The following is a 13,290-nucleotide window of genomic DNA, read 5'->3' on the forward strand; positions in this document are numbered from 1 at the left end:
GGCTTGTGTGCATGTGTGCGTGCACGTTTGCACTCCTACTGTCACTTTCCTCTGGGTTATTACTCCGAGTGGGGCACTGCACTCACACAGCATGCTACCGGAGCAAGCAAACACACACACACACACACACACACACTTCCCACTGGCATCACGGCTGAGAAATTCCACCTCAGCGAAAAATGTCCTCGCTTTAACCTCCAGTCGAGACGGTCTCCGGAGCCCTCCGCTGCCAACGCACACACGCGGTGAGTTGTTGGATCTGCTGAACAGTCAGAAACCAGTGCAGAGCTCTCTTCTCCTCTGTTGTGTGTGTAATGTCACTATCATGGTCAGTAAAGGCAAACAGGAACCCCTGGGCATGTTCTTCTCAAGCCAGTTCTGCTCTTTTTCAGCTTCTGGAGCTTCAGAGTGAGTAACGGGATTACGGCCTGGCCGTGGATGTTGTGCCTCTGTTGCTACGCTGCAGGCTCAACTAGCCCTCCTCAAAAATGTAACTGTGCAACCACAGAGATATTACACGGAGACGGGAAGAATTGTGATCGAGGTTGGGCTTATTGTGTTTTTGTCCGCCGCTTTCTAATGCCGGTAGTTTTTGTTGATAGGCATCCTCGAACAATTTGAAGAGAGGCTCTGTCATTTTCCTCCTGTTTGGTTTGACAACTAACAAAGACATTTATTTCCACAGCAAGGTGGTGTCAGGTCACAAGGTGAATGTAAGAATCGAAACAAGTTTTTCTTCATGAACAGCCCGATAATGATTTCTAGTGTGTCGGCGGTGCAGTCATTTCCCACACTAAAGGCAACTACAGACGGCCAGCTGCTGCAAAAGATGACTTGAGGAGCGGCACTGGACAGTCAGAGGACACAGCGCAACTAAAAAACAAAGAAAAAAAAGAACTTGATTCTCACTGAGCTCAGATTTGTGTAGAAATAAGAGCGAGACATTCATTGCCAAAACCCACAAACGACTTAAATCAGGTGAAATTAAAAATCACGAGCTTAGTATAGGAAACCACTGGAGATCTATAGTCCTCTAATCTACTGCCGGTACTGTTCTTTGGTCACCCTAATACATTCCTCACACAAAGAGGAACGAGAAATCAAAGGAGAACACTGTGATGACGAAACACAAACCAACAAAAGAGACGGTCGACTTACTCAGTCCCGCTCTCCACCATCAGAGTGAGCAGGGAGATGCCGTCCAGGTTGATGAACTCCTGGGCGAAGGTGATGTCCCTGGACGCGTTGGCCAGGTCCTTCAGAGACTCCAGCTTGGCATCCATGCTGGACGACTGGATCCGTTCATGGAGCTGGATTGCAGTCTGGTACTAAAGTGGAAAGTAGAAGGTAAATAACAAATGCCTTGGGATAGTAAAACGTGAGTTTCCTCTCTGTGCATTGTAGTTATAAGGACATTTTGCAAAGAAATAAAACTCACAGGAGAGGTGGTCAAGCGCAGGATTGATCCATTCTTAATGTCATTGCGATTCTGTGGAGATTTACAAAGATAGAAGCAGAAGTTAGTGAGCACTTTTTATTTTTTTTACCTTGGATCCCGCTGCCTGGAGTAGAAAAACAGATAACCAAACCTTTTCTGTGATGTAGAAATTTGTGGCATCAGCAATCTGCAGCGCAAAGTTTTCATGGTTCCCCAAGGACCACCTAAAAGAGAAACAACCTTGCATAATTGGTATTAAAGGGGGGGGGGGGGGCATATTGTGTGAAATACAGCTAATATAATTTTAGTATGGAGGTAGAGAGAGAGGGCTTTTTTTGCAAGAAGCCCGAAGAGAATTATTTTCCAACCAAAGGGCATGCAGACAAATGAGAAAGCGAATGCAGACTCACCCCTCACACACTTCTTTAATGATGGCTGAGAGAGGCTTTTTCTGTGGAGAAAGGCAAAACTACATTCAGACCACAGTCCAACTCAGAGTTCCTAAAATAGGAGTCAACTCAGATTGAGCTGCAATTATTGTGAACAACAGGACGGACACACCGAGAGGCTGTTCTACAGGAGCCTGTATTTAACTGTCCGACTGCTGATGTGGGATCACCGACCACGTCTGCTGACCCATTTCATATTATTGGATGTGAAACTGCTTCCAGATCAGCAGCTGTGATGTTCTGCTCCACAGGGGTGGAAAGTATTGGACTCAAGTACTGTCCGAGAAAAGCTGAAGTTCGAGGAACGTCTTGGCTAATCTATACTAGATATTAATACTGCACTTTGTACTTCTTTATAATGACAAGGCAGCTATAGTTACATACAAAACATATGATCAGTTTCTAAAATAGCATGTGTTTTTATTAATTAAACTATGGCAAGGCTGGTAACTGTTTAAGCTTTTTTGATAACTTTGGTAATATTATAATCAACGTTGGGCACCAATAAGACTTGTTTTGATACTTCGTGGAACATAATGCTGTTATGCACCGTTTTTTCCCCCATTTATAAAACGTGAAAATCTTCTCAATGCCTTGATGCTCTTTTGGTTTGGCCTGTCACGATCATTTTAATGTGATCGACATTGCCCGTTGTGTTTACATGCCCATTTGTTACATAACAATGTCACCAACATTTTAGCAAACATGTTGCCAGAATAAACAGCAGGGCATCCGCCTCATCATAAGGATCAATATATTAGATCTATATTTTATTCATGTTTTAACCTTCTACTACCAATGTCTGAAAATTCTAAAAGGTATATTAAAAGTGCATTGTTCTTTTAATAGGACTTGCATTATTATGGTATTATATTATCTCTGGGACAACACATCATGCAAGTCAAGCAGCTGTTGTGACCTACTTTCAGTTGCATTTTGGGAAATCTGTACTCAAGAGTAAACCCCTCTAAGTCTGACCATTGTGTGTTTTTCTTAATTCTGTCCTCTGCGACTCTCGCAACTTTACAAAGCAACCCTTTCACATTGTAGCACAGCTACTCTTACTAAAGTCAAAGTTCTGAATACAGTACTGCCCCTAGTACCGCTCCTTCTACCAGCCCTGTTTACACTTATGTCTCATCCATCACAATGATTGTGTTGTTGCTTCACCGGGGATTACCCTGAGCAACGAGAGAGAGGGGCTGCTTCAAAGAGCAAAAGCTGCAGTGATGAAGACGTACAGAGAGAAGATAATGGTGGCAGGATGATGGGCATACAGCAGATGACAGGGAAACAAAGGCAGAGAGGTGACAGAAGAAGAGAGTGGGCTTTTTATGTGAACAGAAGATTTTAGAAATGAGAAATAGGCAAACTGAATAAGACGAAGGGAAAACAACAGCAAACACAGGGAGGAGGAGAGTGGATGATAATAGTGAGAGAGAGCAGCAGAGTGGTTGTTGACCAGAGAGAAAGAGGGATTGGAGGAAAACGACGAGCAAGCAAAATGCATATGGAGGGATGAGGCGACAAATATAAGGCGCGTGTGTGTGCATAACGCCAGGAAGTATTAGCTTAATCTCTGCCCGCTCGCCACATACCATCCTCGGGCTCTCTGGGACCTACAGTACGCTGCCAGACTACACCGAACACGCACGCATGTCCAACAGTACTCTAGAGCAGGGCATCTGTGGGGTTCAAAAAGCTACTTTATTACATTTTAATGTATTACAAATGTTGGAACTGAATTTTAGACATATCATTAAAAAACTATTTTTTTTATTTTGTTTTACAACAACATGAATACTACTTGATGAATCAAGGTTCATACAGCAAATGTTAAATTATTCTTAGTTCTACTGTAGGTTTTTAAATGAGCAGATCATTAATATGCTCACTCATCAAAGAAATAGCAACGGTTTGCAATATTTTTGAAGACATTAAACCACTTGTGCATTGCTTGGAGCAATTCCTTCTCTCATACATGATCAAAGCGGTTTTCGTTTTTTAAAATAGTATTATTAATAACCTAATACATTTAAAATAGTTAAATGAGTTGCTATTTAAATAACATAAAAGGTAATAATATATTACCACATGTGGAAAGCTTTTCAGAACTTGTAATAAGTACAAATTGTACTTAAAGCCTTTACATGTCTAACATCTGCATTACCGGTGCACATCTTAGATCTTTTGCTCCTGCTCATCATGCAGGAGCCACATTACCTCCACTATCCCAGTTACTGATGTTCTTTAGCTCCTGTTATCAGACACAATTCTGCTTTCTAACTGGGGAGATACCAAATACACTTCATCTCTTTCTTTCCACGGTCACGGTCACACAACAAGTCAACTTCTGCTGCTCGTATCTATGACTGATGGCAGCACCGTCTGCACATTCATTACAGATATTTTTAAACCGTTATTACACACAAGGGCACATTTTGTTGCATCTTTTTCGGCTGCTTAAATATTTTAACTGTGCTGCTGTTCTAGAGTCATTATGTGCACACTAAAGTGTCCCCACAGAGGCCATAAAAAAAACTAAATAGCTTCATTCTTATTTTGGGTTTCTTACACATTCTGTGCCCCGCTGATTTACTGCCGCAAGAACGCAACTTATATATTACAGATCTACAGATATTACAGATATTACAGGATGTATTGCAGATACATACATACATTCTTTGCACTATAGCGTATATCCACAAATGAACATTTAATTCATCAGCTGAAGACTGCTTCATACATTTACAATCTATAAGTCATAAATATATATATATATATATATATATATATACATACACATATATACACATACATATACATACATACATACGTACACACACACACACACATATACATACATGTACACATACGTATATATACATACGTATATACATACACATACGTATATACACATACGTATATACGTATATACATACACGTATATACGTATATACATACACGTATATACGTATATACATACACGTATATACGTATATACATACACGTATATACGTATATACATACACGTATATACGTATATACATACACGTATATACGTATATACATACACGTATATACGTATATACATACACGTATATACGTATATACATACACGTATATACGTATATACATACACGTATATACGTATATACATACACGTATATACGTATATACATACACGTATATACGTATATACATACACGTATATACGTATATACATACACGTATATACGTATATACATACACGTACATACGTATATACATACACATACATACGTATATACATACACATACGCGTATATACATACACATACACGTATATACATACACATACACGTATATCACGTATATCACGTATATCAGCTCAAAAGCTGAGGAGTTATGCGTATTGAGTTTACGGCTGGTTAACGCTGCCCCGAACGGCCAAACAAATCAGTTAATCAAGGTTTAACGACGACAAAGATGTTTCTATAACCAACAACACTGTTTCTAAAAAAGGTTTAAGATCCATTTAGTTTTGTACTGCCTCACACAATAGTTTATCAAGCACCATGACATTTTGTTTCCCTTTAGTTTGGCTGAAATTCTCCTGCTCGTCTCCAAAACTTATTTTCTGCAGTCATAAAACACCTTGTCCTCTCCCGGTTCCCGACGAAAAAAAAAAACCAATATTACAAAACTCTGCACTTGTACCAATTCCCCAGCATGCCAACACAAATGTCGGACTGTCGTGCCTTTGGGGCATTGACGGTATTTGGGGAGATCCTGAAATCACAGTGTAATCTCTCTCTCACACACTCACACACACACACACAGTAACAAGTATGTGTGTTGCCACGCAAACACACCCACGCACAATTTCACTTATGCAGAGGTCTACCCACGGAAAAAAATTAATTTAATAAATACACACAAATTCACATCTATCCACACGCGCACACTTTCTGTGGGTCTCAAGACAGCACGAGCAGATGAAGCCCACTCCCCATCGCATGACTCAGACAGCCATATGCCGCTGCAGGGCCTATTGTACAGAGGAGATGCAGAGGCATGTGGAAGAGGTGGGGGCTGATGGTGGAGGAGGCAAAGCGCAAATATTACAGTTGCAACAAAAGATGGGGAGGAGGAGTGAGAGGGGGAACGAAAAGGAGAGAAAGCAAAGGAAGAGGGAGGATGCAACAGATAGGAGGAACAAGAGAAAGAGATAAGAGAAAAGCGGAGGAGGAGGAGGAGGAGGAGAGGTGGCTGAGCAAAACGAAGGAAATTCAGACTGCAGCACCCTGCTGATAACGGGTCATTAAAAACTACATCCCTAAATTTACACTTGAGTGCCTTAAGGACCTCATGGCAAACCCAGAAGCGCATGTACTCCGCAGTTCAATGTTTCATTCAGCGGTTCGTCCATTGAGAAGGGTAATCGTGGCTCCAGTTGCCAGGGTGACTCACAGCCCATACAATCATTAGCCCATCTGTGAGCCACACAGAGAATATATTTTACACACTGTATGAGTAATCAAACAAGGTAACGGTGAACATGTCACCCCCCCACATGAGGTAGGTATTGTTTGGGCGAATTATTTCATTCGAATCTCATCAGCTGTTTGTTAGACGCCGGTGATCTCTACAGCGAGGGCTTCACCCGAGGATTCATATTTCAGCAGTTTGTTGCTGATGCTGATCGAGCGATCAGCATCATGATTTTATCACCAGAGATTACATCAGTATCGTCAAAAATATCACTGGTATTGCTGAAAATGTTAACGTCCACCATTTTGCCTGTGATTTACAGTAACCACATTCTGCAAATCAGAGTTTTTTTCATTTTTTATTCATCAAATCCAAATCCAGTGCCAAATTAATTTTCAATTCTGCTCTAGGTTCAGTTTATGGCACTGTTAAGTAGAACACAATTCAATTTGGGCCTGCAATCTACACTAAAACTCTACAGTTTTAGGGTGAGATAATGTTCACAACTGGCAGCTACAACTAGAAAATTAGATGAGCACCTGAAGACATGAACTGGTGATTAAACATGCATCATTATGATAGATATATATATAAACAGGCGCAGCCTACTTACTTTTACAATTTATATTTTATGCACTACTTGTTGATTAGATCTTCCCTCTGTCAATTTAATGTGTAATGTGGGATGTAGCGGCAATCTTCTCTCCGTCCAATAGTCCACATTACCACTACTGTTAGTCTGGGTTTGGCAATAAGCTCGACGCGTAATGAATCTTCGTAGGCAGTAGCTTCATTTAAAAAAGGTTTACTTAACAAAATAAAGTTACACTTTATATATATATATATATATATATATTAGATGAGCACCTGAAGACATGAACTGGTGATTAAACATGAGTTATATATATATATATAGTGGATTACAGAGCCTCAACCATCACATTCAATGTAATGTCTTCATAGTCTTGTCAAAGCCGCGGCTGTGTTGCCTCTTAAACCTCTGTCATTAAGGCACATCCTTTTGGTAATAAGTATAATTCTTAGGAACAAACAAAGATGGGTGATGCCCTGATCACATCCGCCTACCCCTTCAAGACATGCAGTACACACACACCCCCCCACACACACTTTAACTACTTCCACTGTACCCACAACAGCGGATTACTGTACAAATAATGTGTTCAGACAAAACATGCACTTTGTTCACGGCGAGTGTCACAAAGACAGAAGGTTTGCTCGGGTTTGTCTTCTAAATGTGATCTCTGTGGATTTAAAGGACAGTAAAGTGTGCCGATAAGTCTTTTTTTTTGGTGCTCAGACACCTACCTGGTCTATCTCCATGAGCTTGGGGAAGGCTCCCGGCCACTCAATGGCCACCTTGACGGTGTCTGCCGGCGGCGGCATGGCTGACAGAGGGAGGGGAAGGGGGGAGAGTTGGGTGGTGTGGGTCTCGCGGCCTCACCCCTCTGTCACTACTTCTGGTGGCAGCTCATCCAAACCTGCAGGACCAGAGAGAAGGAGAGGATGGAAAAAGAGACGGAGGAAGACGGAGGTGGATGGGAATGAAAAGAGAGGGAAACAGAGATAACGAGGCACATTAGTCAAGAACTTGGTCTAGTTATTAGAGTTATTTGCTTACTTATTAGAGTCCGAAATGATTATGGAGAAAGGTCGAGGGGGGCATTGTTGAAAAACACATGCGACGTGAGGACAGTGCGGTTGGTAAATTCACATTGGCAGGAGAAGCTACTGAACAACTCCAACCAATAATTCACTTTCACGCAACATTTAAGGGTTTAGAGGAAATGAGTCAATTTATCCACTGACACTAGTTTACTGATATTTGTGCCCACACTGAAAAAGTTCAAACATCGACTCCTCATATTACCATCACCACCTGAGGTCAGGCTTCCCAGCTGCAATGTATGAAGGTCTATCGTCAGTGCTCGTATAGAAAGCACACAGCACACATTACCTGCCATCCTTCGTCATCAGCCCACAACTAGAACACACTCTCCTGTTTGTCCATGCAAATTCCTCCAAATACCAGTTAAAATGTGCATTTGAAAATGATTTTCTCGTCTAACACCATGTTACAAACTAAAGCAGACAAACAGATTTTTTTTATCTGTCCTCTGAGGAGATTCTTTTTCCAAGCGGCACCCTATTTAATTTGCAGTTGTTGACACAAAGAACATTAAGACGTGCTGGTGGGACAGCTTAATTCCACTCAAAGTTTAACTGCTCATGAGGTCACAGCAGGTGAGTGAATAGAAAAGTTATTTTTTAATAAGATCTTCTTTGTTTCACTGTGTTCTCAGTTCAGTCATTTAAACACAACAGAAAGACACAAACCACCTTTCCAGGCTAAAAGTAGGCGACTCCTTTTAGATATTTCAACAGGAATAAAGGTGCAAGCGTCCCTGCAGTTGTAGAGATGAAACAGCTCTGTGATGATGCAGCAAAGAAACAGCGTGTAAAGCAGCTTATAGTGCAGAGATTCTTCCTCTGCTTGTAGGAGTATTCCTCCAATTTAACACATGAAGGTCAGCACCAAACAGCCTGTGAAAACATTTGCGTCTTCTGTGGCTGAACCAATATATCTGTGAATGTTAACATATTGCAGAGATGCCAGGCAATTTAAAAACAGGATTCAAAGGAAATGGATGGAGGGTGGACAAGGAGGGACAGATCGTAAGGCGAGTTAAGAGCTTATGTTGGACATTCATTTTCCACTGAGCCACACGTACGAGACAAGAAGTAAAGGCCGACATGTCTTTCACGAGTCAAAACGCAACTGAAATACACAAACAGACTCTGAATCTGTACTTTGGCTTTCTAAAATAAGCCAGTCAGAAGCTCCATGGTGGAAAAACTGCCAAATCACAGCCACTCCAAGCCCCACAGGGGGAGCTGGGTAAAGCCACATGGTGTGCTTTGCGGGCCCCCCCCCCCTGGGGTGTCTAATAAAACCCCCGACTGAGGAAGCCATCAATAATTTACCTTCCCGGCCTGTCTAGAAAACCCGGATCATCCTAGTTCCTGGTTTAGAAGCCCGTTTTCATATTTAATCTCGTTCCCTGATGGCTCAGGGTAATTCCTGGGAGAAGATGAATGAGCAGAATAGTGCGAGTGTTGATATGCGTGCATGCACACGGGCTGAATAGTGAGTGTTGATATGCGTGTGCACACAACACTGACCAAAACAGTTCTTGTGTGCATGTCTGTGTGTGTTTGATGAGCATGTATTAACTTAAAGAGTGTTTACGTAATGAGACTGGCCTTGTGTGTGAGTCATCCCATAATGATCCACACAGCCTTTATTCAAGGGCCCGTTGCCATGGCAGCCGCTGCATCAATAGCTGGAGATGCGGCTGCATCTTTTTTTCCAAAGCGCGTGTCGTACTCAAGTCACGTTTGTCACAACTCCTCAAATATGACTCACTCCACTCCATCGAGTCTTCAACCATTGAAATACGACCAAGTGTGTTCATTGAGGATTAGAGTGGTTTTGTATCTTTTCTTAACTACTAATGCTCAGTGCAGCTGTGTGCATCTCTCCGTTTCCTCTCCTCTGCAACCTTATGCAGAGAAAAAAAACCACTTCTGGTCACCATTGTTGAAAAAGCAAGTTGGTGAATAAGATGTGGAGAGAGCAACTTAGAAAGAAAACACGGAGGCAGAGCGATGTGAACTTGAACTGAACATACACTTGATGGACTACTTGATTTAACTACATCAGCAGCAGCATCCTGTTGATCTGTGTCAGAGCAGAAAAAGGCTCTAAAGACGAGCCTTACTCTATATATGCAGAGAATGTGTGAATGGGTGATTCATACAGTTATATTCTACAGAGAACAGCACGTTAGTCATCTATGCAGATTATCCTCCTTCTCAATACTGAGTGAAGACACGGAGAGGCAGTCAGTTGAAGCTAGAAAACTGACACTCTTGAGACAGACTGATTTCAACGTCGGTCTGCTGGTCCGTCTGAAATATCTCAACAGCTATAGGATGGATTGCTATGATATCTTGTACAGATATTTATGTTCCCCTCAGGATGAATTGCAAACATTTTGGTCCCTTGATCCTCCGGCTTTTCAACTTTTCAACCCCCATGAGGTTCACATTTTGTGGTTTTGAATGAAATGTTTCACCAGTTATATTTATGGACGGATTGTTGTGAGATTGAGATCGACGATGAATTATACCTGCTAAACTAGTGACGTCCTCGTTAGCCTCAGCTGCACTTCGTGTTTTGGTGTTTTGTAGTAAATGTTAGCACACCGGCATGCTCAATTAAGACGACAAGCACGGTGATTTTACAGTTCTGTGACCCTTATGTGACTCTTTTCAACTCCAAAAACAAGCAAACCTAAAAAGACAATTTGTCATTTTTCGTAGTTTTGGCCATCGGCACTGCTAAAATTGACACCAATTTTGACGTCACAAAGTCAATTTCTGAGGCCCGATAATGTGGCGCCAAAGGTCCAACTTGACAAGAAACATGAGCAGAAATTGGTCAGAGAGGTTTAAACAAACACAGGTTAGATTAGCCAAACTACAATTATACTTCACAAGAGTGGGAAGCTTTTTTGTTTGTGTGAACTTTGTGGGAAAAATAAGGCTTTTCTTCTGAGGATTCACTTTGGTTCTCCAGCAACAACAGCAAGTGTGTGTGTGTGTGTGTGTGTGTGTGTGCGCGCGCTCCGAGCACCTTGTCGTCATCATCTTCCGAGAACTACAGATGACTCAGAGATGGACGTCCTTGAGGCTTATTGATTGGACACACACACACACACACACACACACTGCTCCGGGGAACAACAAGGTTTCACACAGGTGTGTGTGTGTGTGTGTGTGTCTCATATATTCTATACATGTCATCACGAGTGTTTACTACAGCCTGGGGGGCCGTGTATCAAATCCCAATCTGTCGCTCTGGCATCTAATGGCGACCTCCTTACAGTGTAAATGAAACCTGGTTATCGAGCTGGCTGCTGTCAGAGCTCATCGTAACAGCAGCTGATTTACTGCAACCAGCTTCAGTTGAGTGAGTGTGTGTTTATTCTTCGCTCTGCCAGAGGTTTAAACGGGCTAACGGGACACAGAGCTCACTCCAACTTTTGTATTTACAGAAGAACACTTTCAGGACCTGAGGCCGCTTCCTTCCTCTCCTCTCCCCCACCGTTGATTCATTCATTTGGTCGACCACGTCTGACGTTTCTCTATTTCCTGCCAAGTCTATTTCTCCTCAGAACAGATTTCTTTTTTGCAGAATGACCACAAAACATATATCAGACAGTTAAAAACATTAAACAGACTCTACAATCTCTTTTTTCATTCCTTCCATCGTTTAATTGCACTAATGTCATGAAACACCATGCTGCCAAAACCGTCACACCGCTCTGACTGGGCTGCAGCGCAGCAAGGTATTGTAATCTGTGAGTGTGTATGTGTGAAGCTAATCTGCCTTCAAGCAATCGCCCACCTGCCGTAACCAGAGAGGCATGTGCGGTTGGGTTACAGCGCCATAAATCCTCGGGATTAGCTCCAAAAGAGTGTAAAAAAACTGAATCTCATGTTACCCTGTGATCCGATCTGGTGCCCGAGGTCAAAACTGAGGAACAAAACCATCAATAAAGAGGGGAGAGTGGGTAAGAGGAGAGGAACCGGAGAAAGAGAGAAGGCTTGTGATTTGTTGGGCAGCAGAAGAGTGCCGGGTTTCACCTCAATAATTCATGCAATGTGAGGGTCACAGCGTCGGCAGAGGGAGGGAGAGAGAGAGGGAGGGAAGGACTGAGAAATAATAGAAAGTAAAGAACGGCAGACAAAGACGATATAAACTTTAGATAAACTGAATAAATACAAGAGGATAAAATACAAAGGCAGATGAGGAGAGGAAAAAGAGCAAACGGAGCAAGTGAAGAAAAAAGATGATAGAAGAGCGATAGATAAAGATGAGGGAAGAATAAGAGAAAAGATAGAACGCTTTAAGAAAGAAAGGTCTAATACTGGCAATAACTTTGCTACTGTGGCATCATGGCACCTGCCTCACTACATTTTCCACCACTTTCTAATATCTTGCAAAGAATTAGAATTAAAAACACATGACGTGGTGTGAAAAAAAATGATTATGCCTATTTGCTTCATTTACGTGACTTCCCTTTGAAGTGTGATTAAAACTTTTTAAGGAGTTGCTGGTGGAGGAAGTGGCAAACAGAGTGAGACGGGGGGGGGCATGAATATCAAGGGGAACATGCTCCAAGTGGAGCACATCCTTTCCCTCCAGCTCCCCCGGGGGCTTTGTTATGAACCCTGATGGTGTGAGAGAACATGAGGCAGCAGTTGTTTTTCTGCACACAATGTCAATGTGACCAACCAGCGCTCTGCCTTTGTTCACACATTGACGAAACTGTTATCCTTCTTTCCCCCCCGCCGAACTATGTCAACAATGTTAGGAGACTTTAAGATGACCTCAGGCTTTTGCATTTAATTGTCACTTAATTTGGAGCACTCTGAGCAGCCTGGTCCTGATGCAGAGTCTGATCCGATACTTAAAGCCACGTTTAATAAACATCTCGGTAACTATAATGCATTGAATTAACTGGTGTTAATCTAAATCTCACACACTTTACTTTAAGCTACTGGTGCTAGCCCAAATATCTCCCCGGCTGATTCTATCTTTTGACTCATCCCCAGTCTATAATAAAAATAAATCGTATGGTACTTGTTTCAAACAACCGATACACCCAATAATAATTGTAAGCTGTATTTATTGTAAAAAATAAAAACCTTTTTAGCCACTTTACATACCATGAAGCAAGCAACAGCATGAGGCCATCCTGACATCAAAATCGTTTAGGCTTCAAAAACAAATCCTCTTGAACTGCCACATCCTGTGCTATGGCTCTCGTGTGCTTAGAGTGC

The 13,290-nt window shown here is 42.0% G+C and overlaps 1 protein-coding gene across 3 annotated transcripts in view; it reads right to left on the reverse strand.

Moving 5' to 3' along the window:
* Positions 1-13,290, reverse strand: part of elmo1 (engulfment and cell motility 1 (ced-12 homolog, C. elegans)) — a 103,001-nt gene that overhangs the window by 66,769 nt on the left and 22,942 nt on the right. For all 3 annotated transcript variants that reach the window (XM_079287544.1, XM_079287543.1, XM_079287542.1), the window contains exons 2-6: positions 7,687-7,859; positions 1,849-1,889; positions 1,590-1,662; positions 1,439-1,489; positions 1,159-1,328 (exon numbers count right to left, since the gene is read on the reverse strand). In XM_079287544.1, coding sequence (XP_079143670.1) covers positions 1,159-1,328; positions 1,439-1,489; positions 1,590-1,662; positions 1,849-1,889; positions 7,687-7,764 — 413 coding nt within the window. In that variant the 5' untranslated portion in view covers positions 7,765-7,859. The remainder of the gene's footprint in view (positions 1-1,158; positions 1,329-1,438; positions 1,490-1,589; positions 1,663-1,848; positions 1,890-7,686; positions 7,860-13,290) is intronic.

This window comes from Melanostigma gelatinosum, assembly GCF_949748355.1.
Source record: "Melanostigma gelatinosum genome assembly, chromosome: 17".
Classification (NCBI taxonomy): Eukaryota; Metazoa; Chordata; class Actinopteri; order Perciformes; family Zoarcidae; genus Melanostigma; species Melanostigma gelatinosum.